General features: G+C 44.9%; 1 protein-coding gene across 1 annotated transcript in view; it reads left to right on the top strand.

Annotated features, from left to right (window-relative positions):
• Positions 1-4,568: 4,568 nt before the first annotated feature.
• Positions 4,569-20,749, top strand: part of LOC136710969 (E3 ubiquitin-protein ligase SH3RF3-like) — a 38,136-nt gene continuing 21,955 nt past the window's right edge. Inside the window, exons 1-7 of the mRNA XM_066686885.1 lie at positions 4,569-4,611; positions 6,027-6,136; positions 9,008-9,283; positions 12,002-12,097; positions 17,186-17,527; positions 17,654-17,763; positions 19,176-19,346. Coding sequence (XP_066542982.1) covers positions 4,569-4,611; positions 6,027-6,136; positions 9,008-9,283; positions 12,002-12,097; positions 17,186-17,527; positions 17,654-17,763; positions 19,176-19,346 — 1,148 coding nt within the window. The remainder of the gene's footprint in view (positions 4,612-6,026; positions 6,137-9,007; positions 9,284-12,001; positions 12,098-17,185; positions 17,528-17,653; positions 17,764-19,175; positions 19,347-20,749) is intronic.

The following is a 20,749-nucleotide window of genomic DNA, read 5'->3' as shown; positions in this document are numbered from 1 at the left end:
ACGCCCCCTAGAGGCAGGAGCGTTAACTACGTGATTTTTAAAGGGTACTTGAACCACTGAACAGACAAAGAAAGCTTAGGGATGGGGGCCTTTGAAGTGTGCGTGTGTGTGTGTGTGTGTGTGTGTGTGTGTGTGTGTGTGTGATGACACTGCCGTTGGTGGCTTTTGCCGACTGCATCATGTTCAAAGACTTCCGCACATTAGCTGAATCAGTGACATTTACCATCTCCCCGTGCCACTGTCCCCTGGAGGAGAGGAACCAAGTGTGTGTGTGTGTGTGTGTGTGTGTATGTGTGTGTGTATGTGTGTGTGTGTTTGTGTGTGTGTGTAATAAAAATGTACTGCCTTGTTCATATACAAAAATGCACCCTGCTCAATGCCAAGGGTCCTCCAACAAACTCTCTCACTTTCTCTCTCTCTCCACTTCTCTCTCTCTCTTCTCTCTCTGTCTCTCTCTCTCTCTGTCTCCCTCTCTCTCTCCTACTTTCTTTTCTGCAGATATCTGTACATTTTATAATCAGTGAAATTATATTCTGATATATCACCCAGACTTTGGTTTTATGTGTGTGTTTGTGGTCAGGAAGATGTGTGTGTCCTAAAGCAAATACACAAAGATAAGGCCGGAAATGAAGCTGAAGGAAATTGATCCTGTCCACTGAGGTGATAAGAGTGTGTGTATGTGTGTGTGTGTGTGTGTGTGTGTGTTTATCTGTGTGTGTCTTTGTGTGTCTATATGTGTGTGTATGCATGTGTGTGTGTGTGTGCGTGTTTATCTGTGTCTGTGTGTGTGTGTGTGTGTGTGTTTATCTGTGTACGTCTCTCTGCGTGTATGCGTGTGTGTATGTGTGTGTATGCGCGTGTGTGTGTGTATGTGTGTTTGTGCGCGTGTGTGTGTGTGTATGTGTGTGTGTATGCATGTGTGTGTGTGTGTGCGCCTCTGTGTCTGCACTGAAAGTACTTTTACACCTATCCTTTTATCTCCAGATCCATTTCAACTTCTCTGACTAAACTTTTACTGTAGCTCCGCCCACAATCTCCCGGTTCATTCAGACACGGGTTAACATTTCTTCTGAGATTTGTTTCCTTTCTGGCCTTCAGCACGGTGACCTTAGGCTCAGGTGTAAAGTCCTGGACACAGTGCAGCTTTAAAAAGAAATTCTCCAATCTCTCACGTGAGGACCATTCAGAGTAAACACAGAACACACTGTCCGTTTACGGTCCTGACATCTCCGCGTGTGCTTGGACATGGCGATAAAAGCCTGAATGAGTCACACAGAGGAAATAAGAGCAGCCTTTTAACTTGATGGATGTCCACTGGAGAAACATCTCGATATCTGGGCAGAAATAGCTTTTTACTTGACGTCAGGAATGGGCCGAGTGATGGGCAGGATACAGCATGAATACAAATATTTTTAAACATAATGCGCATACAAGCATGAATTATAACAGGTTTATATATAATCAATGTGCTGCCACTGTTATTCCTGTGTGAAGATGCTGGAAATGTAATGCATCATTAATTAAAATGGCAGTGAATATAAGGTAGTACAAGTTGATTTAAGGTAGTAGTGAATTTAAGGCAAAATTCATTCATTCATTCATTCATTCATTCATTATCTGTAACCCTTATCCAGTTCAGGGTCGCGGTGGGTCCAGAGCCTACCTGGAATCATTGGGCGCAAGGCATGACTACACCCTGGAGGGGGCGCCAGTTCTTCACAGGGCAACACACACACACACACATTCGGAGTCGCCAATCCACCTACCAACGTGTGTTTTTGGACTGTGGGAGGAAACTGGAGCACCCGTAGGAAACCCACGCAGACACAGGGAGAACACACCACACTCCTCACAGACATTGACCCAGAGCGGGAATCGAAACCACAACCTCCACCTCCGCCCCTTAAGACAAAATCAGCTTCAAAATCATTGTAATGCTCCACTGAGCTGTAATAGGGAGAATAGAGCCTCTGTCATTGCTACTATGGGCTCAGCACTACAGAAACTGCACTATGTAACTTTTGGGGGAGGGTCAGAATTGAATGTGGTAGGGTATTTAATGTAGCAATGGATTTAATTCAGCGGTGTGTTTAATGTAACAATGTTTTTAAGATAGTGCCAGTCCAGCGGTATAACGTTGCGCTCATTTTACAGCTTTACTTTCAGAGCCGTCAAGAACGTTTTAAATGCCATATTTTCAATGGTATTAGCAGGCTTTACCAAGCCAAATTAGCCTCCTTCTGAAAACAAAACAGGGCATCCCAGAGTTTTTCCCTGAACATATGCCCTCCACTAGAACTGGAAGCATCCTCCATGGCACAGAGTGTGACTCCATATGGGGTGTAAGGCCCCGTTCACACCTGGCATAGCGTCTCGGGTGATTGGATCACAGTGCTATTCAGAAGCCTGGATCACAATTACCACTCCAACTTGTCCCAGAGTTATGGGATTGAGCTCTGCCACTCCGGAGAACACAGTTCCACTGCTCCACAGCCCAAAGCCGAGGGCCTTTACTGAGTCTAACATCAAACGAGACATGTCAGTGAGCTGTTGTTGCCCATTACTCAGAAACTAGTGCCATGCTACGTCTCTGTGAGCGGCTACGCTAACGAGATCACTTAACGCCACTTTAATTGCTGTGTGTAATTTGGTTGAAAGCATCGGGTTGTGTTTCAAAAGTGAACTCAGAGCAGGATAATTAGGCAGCTTAGCATTAATTAATTGTCGAAGTGTGTGTGTGTGTGTGTGTGTGTGTTATCTTTTCCGTACACTCCCACGCCTGATCCAACCTTTCTCACTCACTTTGAAAAAAAATGAACAGACTAATTAATGCAGTAGGGCCATGTCACTCGTGTCCTTCTGGTCAGACTCATGGTCGACTAAAGATACACTGGTAGGACACACGTGAGGTCAATACCCCAACCCTCCCACATCAAAGAAGTGCCCCCCGCCTCACGACAGCCACCATCCAGAGCCCCACATCCTCCCCAGAAGACCCCCTGGAGCAAGAGGCCTTCAGGAACGCTGTGATTCTTAACACCGAAAATGTTAATTGGATGCTCAAGATCACTCTCTCTCTCTCTCTCCTCTCTCTCTCTCTCTCTCTCTCTCTCTCTGTCACACACACACACACACACACACACACACACACACACACAAAGAGAGAGTCCAGAGTCCAAAGACTAATACATCAGTGCAAAAGTTTTTACTGCTACAGAGAGAGAGAGAGAGAGAGAGAGAGAGAGAGAGAGAGAGAGAACAGAATAGGTAGAAGAAGAATAAGAGAAGGAAAAATAAGAGGAGAGAGAGAGAGAGTGATACAGCTGGTTAATGGAATCTGAGAGAAATGTGCTGCACATTAGAGCATCATCATGTGTGTGTAATGAGCCGGTGGATGGCTGAGTGTGTGTGTGTGTGTGTGTGTGTGTGTGTGTGTGTGTGTGTGTGTGAGAGAGATTCACACCTCTGCTGTTTTTGTATTCTCCTTTTTTGTGCAGTGCTTATGAGCTCATCCTTCTCTTTTTTCTCCCGCTTGTGTTTTTCATCCTGTGCTTTTCTCCTTTCTCTCTCTCTCTCTCTCTCTCTCTCTCTCTCTCTCTCTCTCTCTCTCTCTCTCTCTCTCTTCTTGTGCTCTGAATCACAACCTGTCTCATTATCCCTTTACCCCTCGCTGTAACATTTCTCTCCATCTCTAGCATCTCTTGCCCCTCATCTGATCCAGAGGAACTCCATCACTCCAGAGAACACAGTTCCCTAGTTGCTTCCCCATCGTTGCTTCCCCATTCTCTCAGATTCCATTAACCAGCTGTATCACTCTCTCTCTCTCTCTCTCTCTCTCTCTCTCTCTCTCTCTCTCTCTCTCTCTCTCTGTTTTCATTCTTCTGTTTGATACAGATGCTGATAACGACATCTAAGGGTTAAAGATAAATAACACTTAATCATGTATCTCTCTCTCTCTCTCTGTTTTTCTCTCTCTCTTTCTCTCTCTCTCTCTGTAAATAAGAGATGGATCACCATTGACTCGTCTTTCAACCAGAAACAAGATATCACTCCATTTTTAATGAGCGACAAACTGCCTGTGGCTCTCAGAGAGAGAGAGACAGAGAGAGAGAGAGAGAGAGAGAGAGAGAGAGAGAGAGAGAGAGAGGGAAGAGATGGAGGGGGACAGAGACTGAGAGAGTGAGAGAGAAAGAGAGAGAGAGAGAGAGAGAGAGAGAGAGAGAGAGAGAGAGGGAAGAGATGGAGGGGGACAGAGACTGAGAGAGAGAGAGAGAGAGAGAGAGAGAGAGAGAGAGAGAGAGATTGTTGCATTGTGCTGTATTCTCTGGAGTGCTCTAGTGAATCTTAAGGATCTAGATCTAATCCTAAAACACCAGCAACTGACCTCACTGATGCTTATGTGGCTAAATACCATCAAATCTTCACAGCAATGTTCCAACATGTATCATAAATCCTTCCCTGAAGACTTCTGCCCATTGTTTATTGGACTACGACGGTCTCTGTCCTCTCTCAAGTGACCGTTCATAAAAGAGGAGGCCGGAGGGAAAGTGGGACAGATGTGCGGGGTCATGGCCTCCTGGCTCTCAGAGATCAAAGGCGATTGGCTGCCGGGTCAGTGATGAGACAGTGATTGACAGGCCCAGGACAATGAGTAGACATCGCATATATTACAGAGAGCTGTGCTTCCTTCCTTTGGATTTTGAATGGGCGGGGCTAACTTTGGATTAGATGATGTCAGGTCTACACAGGACCAATCAGAGTTAGCTATACGTATATGCCTCTCTAGTTGACTTAACTCTACTCGTCTTTCCTCCATTAAGTAAATCTGGCCCTGGTCCTGGAACCGGGTTCTTTTTTGAGTTCCTGCTCTCTCGTGGTTCAGAGCGAGCCGAGAAGGGAATAAACCGTGACATTTAAACCTCACAAAGCCCAGTAGAATATAGTATTGTTCAGTAGAGCCCAATAGAGTCCAGTAGAGCCCTGTACACTCAACTAGAGCCCCCTAGAAACTAATAGAGTCCAGTAGAGTTTGGTAGAACCCAGTAGAATCCAATAGAGTTCATAGAGTCTAGTAGAGCCCAGTAGAGTCCTGTAGAGTCCAGTAGAGTCCTGAAGAGTCCAATATAGTTCATAGAGTCCAGTAGAGCCCAGTAGAGTCCTGTAGAGTCCAATAGAGTCCAGTAGAGTCCAGTAGAGTCCAGTAGAGCCCAGTAGAGTCCAGTAGAGTCCAATAGAGTTCATAGAGTCCAGTAGAGCCCAGTAGAGCCCAGTAGAGTCCAGTAGAGTTCATAGAGTCCAGTAGAGTCCTGTAGAGTCCAGTAGAGTTCATAGAGTCCAGTAGAGTCCTGTAGAGTCCAGTAGAGTTCATAGAGTCCAGTAGAGCCCAGTAGAGTCCAGTAGAGTTCACAGAGTCCAATAGAGTCCAGTAGAGTTCACAGAGTCCAATAGAGCCCAGTAGAGCCCAGTAGAGCCCAGTAGAGTCCAATAGAGTTCATAGAGTCCAGTAGAGCCCAGTAGAGTCCTGTAGAGTCCTGTAGAGCCCAGTAGAGTCCAGTAGAGTTCACAGAGTCCAATAGAGCCCAGTAGAGCCCAGTAGAGTCCAATAGAGTCCAGCAGATCCTACACTCCAAGTTCCCTACACTCCTCCAAAAGTTACATAGTGCAGTTTCAGCCGTGTTGAGCACTGGAGTAGTAATGACAGAGGCTCTGTTCTCACTATCACAGCTCAGTGGAGCATCACGATGATTTTGAAGATTAAATTTAATGTTAAAATACTACCTACTGTTACTTTAAACTTAAACTGTGACGTTTATTTTCTGTTGCGTATTTTATGACTAACCTACATTTCTGTAAACTTAAAACTGAGTGGAGAGTGGCTGAAAGTTCAGCAGATAAACAGATAAAGTGTGTTTAAAACAGGCCGGAGGTGCTCAGACTCCTGTTTGCTGTAGGTTTAGCGCTGGTGTGTGGGTTTGTTGGTTATCTCTCAGTCTCTCACACTCGTGCGTTTCGTGTTCTTGCGTCAGTTCACTGTGGTTCGGAGGTGTCTTCACTTCAAAGCTTCTCTCAGCCCCGCTTTCCTGAGCCTCTGGATTTCTGTGGCTCTGATGCTAATCACTCAGAACCGGGTTTATCGGTCCACAGCGTCCTGTCTTCAGCACACAACCATCAAACTACTCTGTTTCTCTAATTATTTTAGATCGTTATATTTCTCTTGATCCACGTAAACAGCTCATTACACATCTTTCTGAACTTTATGGTTTTATCAATTAAGTGTTTATTTTTAACACAGATTTCTATCTTGTCTAGTCCAGTTTTATATATTTTTTTAACTATTAGCAAAGTTCAATTCTGTTAGACGATGTGACACAGTGTCACTGAATCTGTATAAAGCAGTTTAAAGTATTGCACCTCTGAATTACTGCACGCATAATTAAAAAAAAAGTTAGATTATTATTATTATTATTATTGCACATATGAAAGGTATAATTTGGTATTGAGTATTTCATGGATGAACCATAGTGTCACACATTGAGGGAGGAGTTATAGAGTTTGATGGCCACAGGACGGAATGACCTCCTGTGGCGCTTTGTGGGGTGTTTTGGTGGAGTCTTGCACTTAATGTACTCCTGTCTTTCATCATTGTGTCGTAGAGTGGACGGGAGCCATTGTCCACAATGTCCTGTGGCTCTGACATGTCCATCAGTGAGTCCACCTCCACACCCACAATATCACTGGCTTTGAGGTTCAGTTTGTTGAGTCTGTTGGTATCTGCCCCAGCATGCAACAGCATAGAGGATAACACTCACCACCACAGACTCATATACAATCCTCAGCATAGTCTGGCAGATGTAAAACAAATAGAGATAATAATTTATATAGTGCTTTTCAGGATCTCGAAAACCATATAAAATACAGTGTAATTCAATTAAACATAAAATACTAAACCATTAATTTAAAATAGTAAGCAGTGTCTCCTCCTCCTCAGTTCAGCACTAAACAGCTCCTTTAAGAATGAACCCTCAGCAATAAAAACTAAAACCAAGTTAAAATTCTGTGTTAAAGACTCAACTCTAACATCTCTGCCACTCACACTCTGAAAAAAACACTGTGAATTCGAGACGTATCCGAGTAAACGCTGAGAAACTACGGCAGTCTCCGCTCTGAGAGAACTCTGAAGGTCCTTCACTGCCTCAGGCAACCAGCGCTCAACCCCAGAGATCCCCTCAGTCAGACACAAGCGAGACAAACGAAACTGAACAAGAAACGTGCTCCGTATTAAGGTCTGAGACTTTTATGTCAGATGTTTGACTTCGCTGCTGCACTGAAAACTGAAAACTTTATTACTCAAACGTGTCTCAGAAAACTCTTCTTTACAAATTCTTTGGTCAGTTTTTTGTAAATTTGACTTTGGCTTAAATACATAAATAAATAAATAAAATGAGATGAATAAAACACACATGAACAGGCAACATTTCCATCCAATCCGTACATAATTGAAGAAATTATTTCTTCTGAAGGTTAAATTCAACAAACAGAGGATGAGTAGGGGCTGCTGCTCTTTACTGGTACAGCATCCTAACAGTTAGACATTTAACATACTTTAAGTTACCCTTCTGGCTCACCTCATTCCTATAAAAAAGAGGAAGAAATGTAATTTTTTTAGGTTTTGGCTAAAATTATTAAAAAACATGATGGTAGATATATTTTTCAACAGTTCATTGTGTGTATTACAGGCAGGAAAATTAAATAATAAGGAGCATAATCTCAGGAACATACTTTTCCATTCATTCATTCATTCATTCATTCATATATTCATTACCTGTAAACACTTATCCAGTTCAGGGTCATGGTGGGTCCAGAGCCTACTTGGAATCACCCAGAGGAAACCTACGCAGACACAGGGAGAACACACCGCACTCCTCACAGACAGTCACTCGGAGGAAACCCACGCAGACACAGGGAGAGCACACCACACTCCTCACAGACAGTCACCCGGAGGAAACCCACGCAGACACAAGGAGAACACACCACACTCCTCACAGACAGTCACCCGGAGGAAACCCACGCAGACACAAGGAGAACACACCACACTCCTCACAGACAGTCACCCGGAGGAAACCCACGCAGACACAGGGAGAACATACCACACTCCTCACAGACAGTCACCCAGAGGAAACCCACGCAGACACAGGGAGAACACACCACACTCCTCACAGACAGTCACCCGGAGGAAACCCACACGGACACAGGGAGAACACATCAACTCCTCACAGACAGTTACCTGGAGGAAACCCACGCAGACACAGGGAGAACACACCAACTCCTCACAGACAGTCACCCGGAGGAAACCCACACGGACACAGGGAGAACACACCACACTCCTCACAGACAGTCACCCGGAGGAAACCCACACGGACACAGGGAGAACACACCACACTCCTCACATACAGTCACCCGGAGGAAACCCACACGGACACAGGGAGAACACACCACACTCCTCACAGACAGTCACCCGGAGGAAACCCACACGGACACAGGGAGAACACACCACACTCCTCACAGACAGTCACCCGGTGGAAACCCACGCAGACACAGGGAGAACACACCACACTCCTCACAGACAGTCACCCGGAGCGGGAGTCGAACCCACAACCTCCAGGTCCCTGGAGCTGTGACAGAGACACTACCTGCTCAACATATTTTTTATATTTATTTCTTTGTGCCCTGATAAAGACAGAAGAAGGGGTCTTGAATCTGTATCTCATTGCAGTGAATGGTAAACAGGTCTGGTGACAGAACACAGCGCTGAGGCTTCCCTGTACTTGTTTAATAAAGTTGCCCAGACATGTTACTATTCATTAACCCTCTCTGGGGTACATTAAAAAAAAGGATCTCCTTGCAGTGAACTACGTGTATTCACAGAATTATCGCTGGAATAAATTCTACAAATAAAACCCCAGAATAGCTTCCGGCCTTCTGTAAATGTGTGGAAATTGTTTTCCAGAATGTCCCTCAGCTCCCGTGTGGAAAAGCCCTCTACAGCTACGAGGGGAAGGAGCCGGGCGACCTCAAGTTCAGCAAGGGGGACATCATCATCCTGCGGCGGAAGGTGGACGAGAATTGGTATCATGGAGAACTCAACGGCAGCCACGGCTTCCTCCCCGCCAGCTACATCCAGTGCATCAAGCCGTTATCGCAGCCGCCGCCGCAAGGAAAGGCGCTGTACGACTTCGAGGTCAAGGACAAGGACCAGGACAAGGACTGTCTCACCTTCACTAAGGTAACTTACAACTTCTGGGCCTCTGGACATGGACCGCAGCAGAACACTTAACAATGATGGTTCTGTATAGAACCCTGAACACTCAAAGAGCATGATTTGCATCATGAAGAGGTTCTTTAGATTGAAGGGGAATGAGCTATAAATATTTCTATACAGCACCTTTGAAAAGGAACCGTTTGCGTTGCCATCTACAGCACATTCTCCATCCTTCTGCAGAACCCCTTCATGATGCAAAATGCTCTTTGAGTGTTCAGGGTTCTATATAGAACCATTTCCTTTAATAAAGAACCCTTAGAACCATACTTTTTAAGTGTAAAAATAGAAATAATCTAATGTTGACCTGGGGACATCATCTGAAACATTTATAATGTCTCCTCATATGTCTCTCTCTTGCTCTTTCACTCTCCCTGTCTCCTCTGTTTCATGTTTTCTTCTCACTCCCCGTCTCGTTCTTCTCATTTCCCGCTCTTTCTTTTTCTCCTCCTTCTCTCTGTCTCATCCTTTTATGTCTCACTCATCTCTGTTCTCCCTTTCACTCCGTCTCTTTGTTCTCTCTCTCTCTTTCTCTCTCTGTCTCTGTCTCTACAAGTAAGAACGCTCACTCTCATCCATCCTTTATCTTTTTCACTCTCTCTCTCTGTTTCCTTGGCTCCTCTACCTCTCTGTTTTCTCTCACCCTCCCCCATCTCTCTCTCTCTCTCTCTCTCTGATGAGGAATATTCTCATGCCTCACCTCCAGACCTTCCCTCGTTACAGCTTCATTAGACGAGCGCTGTGCGTAATTACACACTCCAGTATTAAAGAGTGTGTCAGTCTGATAAACTGCCGGACCACAGAGCGTCGACGAGACCCTGTTTCAGCTCCAGTTTTCTTTCCCTGATGATACACTTTGGCCTTTAGCCTCCTGTGATTTGGAGGCTTTTTGGTTCTGGGTTTTCTGCTGTTTTAGAGCAGACGAGATGCTCAGGTGGACGAGGGCTTGGGTTTAAAGTCTGTCTCCCTTAGTGATGCACTATATCTTCTGTGCTTAGCTGATATTACACCAATAACTCTGCGCCTTTCTGTAGCTACACAACTACATCTGTTTCAGTTTCTGCAGACAACAGGCTCTGGGATTAAAGCTATTCTTCGATACAAAGGATTATGGTTTTGTCGGTTTGAGGGTAAAACTAATGTGAAGTGTCAGTGGCTCTCCTACAGCAGAGTAAACAATAGACACACACACACAAACACAGCTGTGTTCTCCCTGTGTCCACAGATCTGAGACATTCTGTGTGAAATAAAGGCAGAGTGGATGTGTGTGTTATCGAGTGTGTGTCTGTGTGTGTGAGTGTTATTGAGACCGAAACCCTGGCAGAGGCTCAGGGACCCTTCTGCCCATCTCTGAAGGAAATGGACGAGAAAAGAAAGAGCAGCTGGACGCTGTGGAGCACAGAGAGCATTCAGACTCCTGTGAGAAAGCGATGATGAATGGACCAATGTAAATGCTCCAGAGTTACTTGGAATAAAACCTTTTTAACATTGACTTCCATTGAAAATTAAGAAGTTTTTTGGTTCTCCTGCAAAGTTACTGTTTTGAGAAACATGTTTTTCTTCAGACATTAGTTTGTGTTCATTATCAACGCCCTGGAGCCAGTCCTTCACGAGCAACACACACTCACACATTCACTCACACCTATGGACACTTTTGAGCCACTGCGCCACCCACTTCATATAATATAAAATACAATTAATACTATACTAGTCATATTATACATACAATTAATACAGTCCTAATGTTAGAGTGCCCTCAAGGGGACGCTACAGAACCAACAGCTCTATATTCAAAGGAGCAACTGAAGGAGATGAGAACATCTCCATTTTCACTTTCACACAGAAAGATAACAGAGCTCCAGTGTGAAAAGAGTGAGAGAGAGAGAGAGAGAGAGAGAGAGAGAGAGAGAGAGAGAGAGAGAGATGGGATGATTGATTAACTTTCAGTCAGACACCAAGGCAGGTGTGTGTGTGAGCGTGTGTGTGAGCGTGTGTGTGAACAGAGTGAGCCTTGTGTTTGTTCTTGGACCAAATAAAATCAAATCTTGTTTCCTGCCATCTGCTTGGCTCAGACGCACACTCAGCTGTAGCAGTGCACACACACACACACACTCTCTCTCTCTCTCTCTCTCTCTCTCTCTCTCTGCTCTGAATACTCTGTTAGCCCATTTCCCCTTGTTCTTCAGTGCTCAGGACCCCCACAGTGCAGGTATGATTTAGTGGTGGATCAGACACAGCAGCGACTGCTGGAGTTTTTAAACCCTGTGTCCACTCACTGTCCACTCTGTGAGACACTACTCCCTCGTTGGTCCACCTTGTAGATGTAAAGTCAGAGACAGTAGCTCATCTGTCGCTGCACAGTGTGTGTTGGTCGTCCTCTAGTCCTTCATCAGTGACACAGGACGCTGTCGGCTGAATGTTTTTGGTTGGTGGACTACTCTCACTCCAGTAGTGACACAGAGGGGTTTAAAACCTCCATTTGGAATGCTGTGTCTGATCCACTCGTACAAGCACAACACACACAAACACACCACCACCACATCAGTGTCACTGCAGCGCTGAGAATGATCCACCACTGAATCTTACCTGCTCTGTGGGGGTCTTGAGCACTGAAGGGCAGGGAGGTGGTTTTAATGTTGTGGCTGATAGCTATTGTTGTAGTAATGATCCCTGCGTCAATTCCAGGACGAGATCCTGACGGTGATCCGCAGAGTGGACGAGAACTGGGCAGAGGGAATGCTCGGAGATAAGATCGGGATCTTCCCCATCCTCTACGTGGAGGTGAGTGGAGACGAAGAGTTAATGGAGCAGGAAATCAAACCCTGCCCCTGTTGTGTGGAAGGGAACAGTGTTACTCACTACACCACACTAACCAGCTACCAGACGACTCCAGGGTTTAAGGTCGTCTATTGTAGTTAAACTAGTCTGATGGACTTAATGCACTCTGGTGAATTTAAGGTGATCTGGAAGCTTTAAGGTAGTCTGGTGATTGTAAACTAGGGTGACCAGACGTCCTCTTTCACCCGGACATGTCCTCTTTTTTAGACTTAAAAAAATATCCGGGCGGAATTTCACAAACGTCCGGGATTTAGTTTTTCTAGAGTTTACATAGAACTTCGAGAACTAGTCCCGCCCTCCTCTACTCCGATTGGTTCATTTGAGTGAGAAGGGGGCGTGGTGAAATAGCCTAAACTCTTCTGATTGGACGGTCTGACTGTAGAGCTACCGTTATTGGTCGATAACCTTCTCTGTAAACATTTAATTGGTCAGTCTGCACGTCAGTAGTCGTCCAACCCCCCCCCCCCGCCTCCGGAGATGTGTCCTCTTTTTCACCATCTCAGATCTGGTCACCCTACTGTAAGATGGTCTGGGGGATTTAAGGTAGTCCCAGGGACTTAAATTAATGTGAGTGCTTTGGGCAGGGTGGTGGATTTAAGGTAGTCTTCAGTCTGTAAAGTAGTCTTGGGGTTTTAAGGTAATAAATAAATTTGGGGTTTTAGTTGTCGTTTATAATCATCAAATAAAAAGAAATAAACACTTGAAATATATCAGTGTGTTTGTAATGAATGAGTATAATATACAAGCTTCACTTTTTGAATGGAATTACAGAAATAAATCAACTTTTTCATGATACTCTAATTTTATGACCAGCACCTGTGTATAAACCTAAATATAATTTAACCATAATTTATTTCCCAAGAGTATTGTTATAGCAAAAGTACCCTGAAATATTGTAATAATGTTGTAGGGTCATATCGCCCACCCCTATCAGAGAGGTATGATGTTGTGGAGTGGTGGAGTTTTTGTGGATTATGTAAATGTACATTAAAACATATGAATGGAAAAGGCTGAAAATTCCCCAAATATCTAAAAAAAAACTTGGACGAGGTAGAAAATTTGGAAGCTGCAAAGCAGGGGTGGTTTGCTCATTAGGGTCATGGGGTGACACACCACAAAATGGAAAAGGGAGGACATTTTTTTCTTTCATTCTACTACAGTAAAAACCCATGGCTTAGTATTAACCAAGCTCTGCCAAACTGTTTGTCCTGCCTCTACAGTAAGTATCATATTCCAATCAGCGTTCCGTAGTCCTAGTTATTTTTGTGCAATTTCAAGATGGTGGAAAATTGCCTCAGACTCCTCTCATAAGTTTTCTTGTTAAGGCCCTTTTTTTCTCAATCTGCAGAGCCTTCAGAACATTCTTACTGGGCTCGCCCCAACATAATTTAGTCATATACAAGATGAGGCGTGTTCCAAATGACCCCCTCCTATTCCCTACATTGCTCGCTTTGTAGTGAAGTATATAGTGAATAGGGCACTGATTAATTTTGGCCACAACCCTGTACGGATACGCAGAGCAACCAAAACTGTGTAGAGAGAGCAGCTAGCGGTCTGGTCAGTACGACTTCTGTGACCTTCTGTAAACCTCTTTATGACCACAGTTGATTATTGATTTGCTGTAGAGGCAATGTAACTTTATTAAAGAAGTCCTTTATAATGAACTCCTGGATAAAATTCTCCATAAATACAGTACAGTATGTAGATAAAATGAAAGCTTCATGAACCTAGTGGTTACCGGTGGTATTTCTACATGAGGTGACCACAAAAATAAAACTCTTCATCGTTAGATGACACTGTCAGGTTAGATTCCTGATTCATTTGGACAGCGCAATGCACCAGTTGTCTAGATGGCTTGTTCCTAATTTCTTATTTCAGTGAATATGTACATTATTGTACACATATACAGCACTGCGCAAAAGTCAGAGACCACACGACATTTACTTTCTTCTCAAAACATTAAAAACAAACTCTATACAACAGAAAGGACACAGAAGCACCCAAATATAATTATAAAATCAACCTTATTGATATAAAAGTCTGTAAAAATGATTCTGATAAAAGAAAAAGCTCTCAGATCTCTCCCCTCCCTCATTTCCCTGATCACGAGCCGACGGCACCTGAAGTTTATTCACTGTGTTCCAGATCTAAACATCCAACACCAGCACCTGACCTCACGAAGGTTTGAAGGCAGAATCTCATCAACTTCTCACAGCAATGTTCTGAAATCTATTGCAAAGCCTTCCGTGTGGGTGCAGGTTTTCTTTCCAACCACGCAGAAGCCACACCTCACTCCACCTGTTTTTAATCATTGGATCTAATCAATAGATCTTGACTTTCAGTAGTGTGGGGCTTTTGCGTGGTTGGAAAGAACACCTGCACCCACTCGGCCCTCCGTGGATTTGGTTTGAGACCCCTGGTCTAGACGGTGTACTTCATTTCAGAAGAAATGCTGAACAAGAACATGTTTAAGGTGGAATGTGCAGCCAGTGTACAACTCAGCTTCCTTAAAGAGAAAGATCTGGCAACCGCAAGCAAACCCAGAAGCACATGGCATACTGGAGACGTACACATAGAATAGACTACAAATAAAACAGTCTATAAATAACCGTGCGCTCTTCTGGCGAGGGGTTATTTCTGCTCGTGTTTCTGACAATCTGTCATTACTCTGCCTCTGGGTGACGGCCTTGTATTTCTTTCCTCTCTCCCTACAAGATTTACATCGCATACACCACAAACAATCACCTTTTACTCTATGAAATCATCTTAAACCTGATTTAAATCTTTAATATTCCTGATTATAAGAGTCCTTTAAGAGTATGATAAGATTCTAAACCTTTTTTCTGGACATTTTATTGTAGAATGTCTGAACTTAGAGACTTCAGCAACATCAGCACCTGGCCTCACTGATAGTTTTGAGGCTGAATGCCATCAAATCCTTACAGCAGTGGTCAAGCATCTAGTGTTAAGGTTTCCCAAAAGCGTAGAGACTCAATCATATTCTTCATTCCAGAAGAAATGTTGGACAAGAGTGTGTTTACTGTAAAATGTTCATGTAGTGGAAGATCAGCTTCTTAAATGACAAAGGATCTGGCAACCTCAGCCCACAAACACTTTGAGACTTTCTGAAGATAAAATCAGTAAAAACAAGCAAAACACAGGTTCAGTTTCTCTGAAGGGGTCTCACAAAAGAGCAAACTCATGACCCCGCTGTGTTTTACAGGATCCTCATTATTTGGGGAGCAACATATTATGAAGAAATCCCTTATTCAGTGCATGTTAAAGTGTGAATCTGGAGCCCACCAACCCACACACTGTGAAACAAGACCCCCCAGTCAGTTTTCTGTGTGTTGCCCAGTCAGGCAACGCAGGACAAAATGAGTCGTTCTGATTCTTCTTCGCTTCTGACGTCAAGTACAGAGACTTTAGAATTGCCCCGCCCCCTCATCTGAGTCTGTCCAATCACAGCGCTGGACCTGTGTTTACGTGAGAGTGCAAAGACAAGGTTAGATGCAGCAAAACAGACAAAACAAGTGAGGAGAAATAAGAGCACTGAGTAAAAATGGAGAAAACGAGAACGGATAAGAAAGAGAACCAAGTGAAAACGGCTAAACACCAGATCTTCTGCTCCTCGCTCCTCACTGCTGTGTGCTCAGGGTCGGGGTGAACAGCGAGCGGCTCATTATCATTTAAAGGAACAGGCGCTGAAAGCGGGCGTTCTGAGCAGGGCGGTTTGGACAGGGGGAGAACGCTGCTGTGGGGCTTGTGGGGTTTTGACCGAAGCAGATTAAAGACGTTTCATTAAGAAACAGAACTGTGTTCCTCTGTGGAAAAGAGGAAGGAATTGTGTCTCTTTAACTTCTTCTCTGTGTTAGGTTTAGTTTTCAGTCCTTGTTCGGCCGTGTTTTGTTCCCTCTCAGCTGTGAGCTGCGACAGAGATGTTCTGAATCACATCATCTTTGCCGTGTAATGAATACTTTGTTATATCAGGGTCTCACCAGTCCTCCCCCACTGAGAGGAACCAGAGTTCCAGAGTTTTCCAAGCTGGTAATTAGGTGACCCTCGAGAGCCGTCGTCAGTTCTCTGTTCTCTTGGGACTGAAACACAACGCTAATGAGCCTTAATTACAGCAGCAGGTCATTACTGTAATTCTTCTAAATGATTTAACACTTCATTTGATGGATGTCCAGCCTCAGGGTCACGTTAGTACGTCTGAGTGGGCGAGAGTAACCTTTACAACTTTAATACCTTTCTACATCAACTCACTGAGAGACAGACTGAGAGACAGGTATAATGCAAGACAGACAAACTGAGAGACAGACTTGGAGACAAACTGAGAAAAACAGAGAAAGACAGACTGAGAGACAAGAAGACTGCGAGACAGACAAACTTAGAGACAAACAGAGAAACAGAGAGATAGACAGACTGAGAGACAGACAGGGAGAGAGAGACTGAGAAAAACAGAGAGAGACAGACTGAGAGTCAAACTGAGAAAACAGAGAGAGACAAACAGAGAGACAAACAGTGAGACAGAGAGATAGACAGACTGAGAGACAGACAGGGAGAGAGATAGACTGAGAAAAACAGAGAGAGACAGACTGAGAGAGAAGCAGACTGCAAGAAAGACAAACAGAGACAGACTGAGAGACAAACAGAGAGACAGACTGAGAAAAACAGAGAAACAGACAGACAGATAAACAGACTGAGACAGACTGAGAGAGAGACAGAGACAGCCTGAGAAAGACAACCTGAGAGACACAGAGAGAGAGACAGACGGAGAGACAGACAGAGAGACAAACTGAGAGAAACAAACTGAGAGACAGACTGAGAGAGAGAGACTGAGACAGACTGAGAGACAGCCCGTGAAAGACAAACTGAGAGACAGACAAGGAGACAGACAGATTGATAGGTGGCAAATTATTTCTCTCTCCCTCTTTTTCTCTGTACCTCGACACACTCTCTCTCTCTCTCTCCCTCTCTCTCTCTCTCTCCCTCTCTCTCTCTCTCTCTCTCTCTCTCTCTCTCTCTCAGCTGAATGAGACGGCGAAGCTGCTAATGGAGATTGATAAACCAGCGGTGGTCCCCGGCCCCTGTGCGGACCCCGGGTCAGAACCGTCCAGCTCCAGCTGTAATGTCCAGGCGAGCGCCGCCATCCAGAGACGCCCGGACGGCAAGAAAAACGCCAAGAAGCGCCACTCCTTCACTGCTCTGAGCGTGACGCAGCGGACCGCCCAGGCCCTCGGCACCAACCGCCACTCCATGGAGATCAGCGCGCCTGTCCTCATCAGCTCCTCGGACCCCCGAGCTGCTGCCCGCATCGGGGACTGTCCTCACCTGTCCTCCAGTGCTCCGTCTGCGCAGGTTCCACCCCAGGTACAGCCCCACAGACTCGTCCACACCCTCCGCTCACACACACACAGCGCGGAGGTCAGGGTCTCAGCCACGTCTCTCTCTCTCTCTCTCTCTCTCTCTCTCTCTCTCTCTCTCTGTCTACTGCAGGACCCGTCTTTCGCAGGGACGTCCAGCGCAGGGGTGGCAATCAATCCACGGGTCGCCACGGCAACTGGAGAACTGCTGGCCGCCGCCAAGGTTCAGCTGCCTCTCAACATGTGAGATATAATCACACTGTTATGTAAATAAATATGTGTGTGTGTTTTTTTTTCTATTAATGGATAAATATTAATGTTTAATGAAATTTTAAAGCTGTAAAAGTGTTTATAATTTCAGCAGTGGACAAGGTCAGTGAGACAGAGGTGTGTGTAAATAACTGGACACACACTTTATCTGCACCTTCTCTGTTCTGTCCTCTGTGGAGGACGCTCTGGTCACTGATACGATCGGACATGTCCCACATCTTTGACCTGGCGACCACCTGCGTCCACAGAAACCATGGCCTGTCGTTGCCATGGCAACCGCACTTTCTATTAACCCATCCACTCACTGGACACTTTCTCAGAAACACCTCCCAGCTTCTGATCACAAAACCAATGAATAGCTTTTCCAATGAAGTGGACAATGAGTGTCAGTAGAAGGGGGTGTTTCTGATAAAGTGGCCAGTGAGTGTCAGTAGAAGGGGGGTGTTTCTGATAAAGTGGCCAGTGAGTGTCAGTAGAAGGGGGGGGTGTTTCTGATAAAGTGGCCAGTGAGTGTCAGTAGAAGGGGGGTGTTTCTGATAAAGTGGCCAATGAGTGTCAGTAGAAGGGGGTGTTTCCAATAAAGTGGCCAGTGAGTGTCAGTAGAAGGGGGGTATTTCTGATAAAGTGGCCAATGAGTGTCAGTAGAAGGGGGTGTTTCTGATAAAGTGGCCAGTTTGTGTCAGTAGAAGGGGGGTGTTTCTGATAAAGTGGCCAATGAGTGTCAGTAGAAGGGGGTGTTTCTGATAAAGTGGCCAGTTTGTGTCAGTAGAAGGGGGGTGTTTCTGATAAAGTGGCCAATGAGTGTCAGTAGAAGGGGGTGTTTCCAATAAAGTGGCCAGTTTGTGTCAGTAGAAAGGGCTGTTTCTGATAAAGTGGCCACTGAGTGGGTGTAGAAGGGGGGTGTTTCCAATAAAGTGGCCAGTGAGTGTCAGTAGAAGGGGGGTGTTTCCAATAAAGTGGCCAGTGAGTGGGAGTAGAAGGGGGGTGTTTCTGATAAAGTGGCCAGTGAGTGTCAGTAGAAGGGGGTGTTTCCAATAAAGTGGACAGTGAGTGTCAGTAGAAGGGGGGTGTTTCTGATAAAGTGGCCAGTGAGTGTCAGTAGAAGGGGGGTGTTTCTGATAAAGTGGCCAGTGAGTGTCAGTAAGGGAGGGGTGTTTCTGATAAAGTGGCCAGTGAGTGTCAGTAGAAGGAGGGGTGTTTCCAATAAAGTGGCCAGTGAGTGTCAGTAGAAGGAGGGGTGTTTCCAATAAAGTGGCCAGTGAGAGTCAGTAAGGGAGGGGTGTTTCTGATAAAGTAGCCCATTAGTGTCAGTAAAAGGGGGGTGTTTCTGATAAAGTGGCCAGTGAGTGTTTTTAAAGTGATGCTCTGTGGTTGTGGGGGTGCAGTTACCTGGCGCTGTACGCCTATAAGCCGCAGAAGGCGGACGAGCTGGAGCTGAGGAAGGGAGAGATGTATCGGGTGACAGAGAAGTGCCAAGACGGCTGGTTTAAAGGAACATCATTACGCAGTGGCGCCTCTGGAGTTTTTCCAGGGAACTACGTCACCCCCGTGTCCAGGTGAGTAAACCTGCCAGAGATTATAAAACACCTCTCAATGCATCTTGACATTTTATTTCTGCCCCTAACATCCTGGTGTTTATTTAACAGTAAAACTATTTCCTGTCAATGATTCCATTACCGTAATTGTTACTACAAAACTAAACAACTCAAGTTACATATGAGTTTCTGTGGGAATTCATGGGTGGTTGCTAGTCTTTTGCAGGGGTTTTGCTAGTGATTTAGTTTCCCAGGTGGTTGCTAGAGTGTCCCTAGGCAGTCGCTGTGGTATCCCAGTTGGTTGCAAATTTTTATATTCAAAAATATATTTTCCTTTTTTCAGTGTGATGAAAACTGACAAGTTTCCACTGATTTCAGTTTGGAGAACCTCTCGTGGTTTCTGTTCACGCTAAAGCTTGCACTGTCGCGATTTACAAGAGAATTACAGCTGTAAGTTTGCCGTGAGGTGTTTCTGAGGCTCCAGGTGGCTTCCACACCTCTCCAGGAGAAAGTGTGATGACTACATCAGATCTGGCAAAGGCGTAAATTATGTAAAAATAACCATTTACTGTACGCAGATTCTGCCAGATGTTCTGAGCCTTAGGGCCAGGTTTAAGGCACAAATAGGACACTTTCTGCTTGGAAAAGCACTCATCATAGACAAGGGTATACAAGGCATACGAATGTAAACATCAAAAGACCGTCTGATGTTTCTTTCCCCTCATAAATATTCATAACATGTCATACTGTACACATATGAAACATCTCATTTTCTTATGCGTGGTTCCTCAATATCAATAATTCATGCACGGAAAAGAGGAGTAGCTGTTGCTTTTGGACAAGTGTAACTGAGATTCAGGGGCTGAGTTTAGACTTGAAATGTCAAAATCATAGAAATCAAACCCAAAGCCCAGGCTAGTCCATAGTCACAATCAAAAGCACAAAGGAAGGTTTGGAAAACAGAAATCAGTAAAAAATCAGTTATGGATGGAAACCCAGGTAGCAATAGGGATGTTTCGGACACCACCCATGAAAGCACTTAAGTATAAAATTAATGGAGATATACAGGGGTTAGACAATGAAACTGAAACACCTGTCATTTTAGTGTGGGAGGTTTCATGGCTAAATTGGAGCAGTCTGGTGGCCAATCTTCATTAATTGCACATTGCACCAGTAAGAGCAGAGTGTGAATGTTCAAAGAGCACAGTTTTGCTCAAAATACTGCAATGCACACAACATTATGGGTGACACACCAGAGTTCAAAAGAGGACAAATTGTTGGTGCACGTCTTGCTGGCGCATCTGTGACCAAGACAGCAAGTCTTTGTGATGTATCAAGAGCCACGGTATCCAGGGTAATGTCGGCATACTACCAAGAAGGACGAAACACATCCAACAGGATTAACTGTGGATGCGAGAGGACGC

Source organism: Hoplias malabaricus, chromosome 12 (assembly GCF_029633855.1).
Source record: "Hoplias malabaricus isolate fHopMal1 chromosome 12, fHopMal1.hap1, whole genome shotgun sequence".
NCBI lineage: Eukaryota > Metazoa > Chordata > Actinopteri > Characiformes > Erythrinidae > Hoplias > Hoplias malabaricus.
The sequence above is the reverse complement of the archived record's forward strand: the minus strand, read 5'-3'. Positions and strand labels throughout refer to the sequence as shown.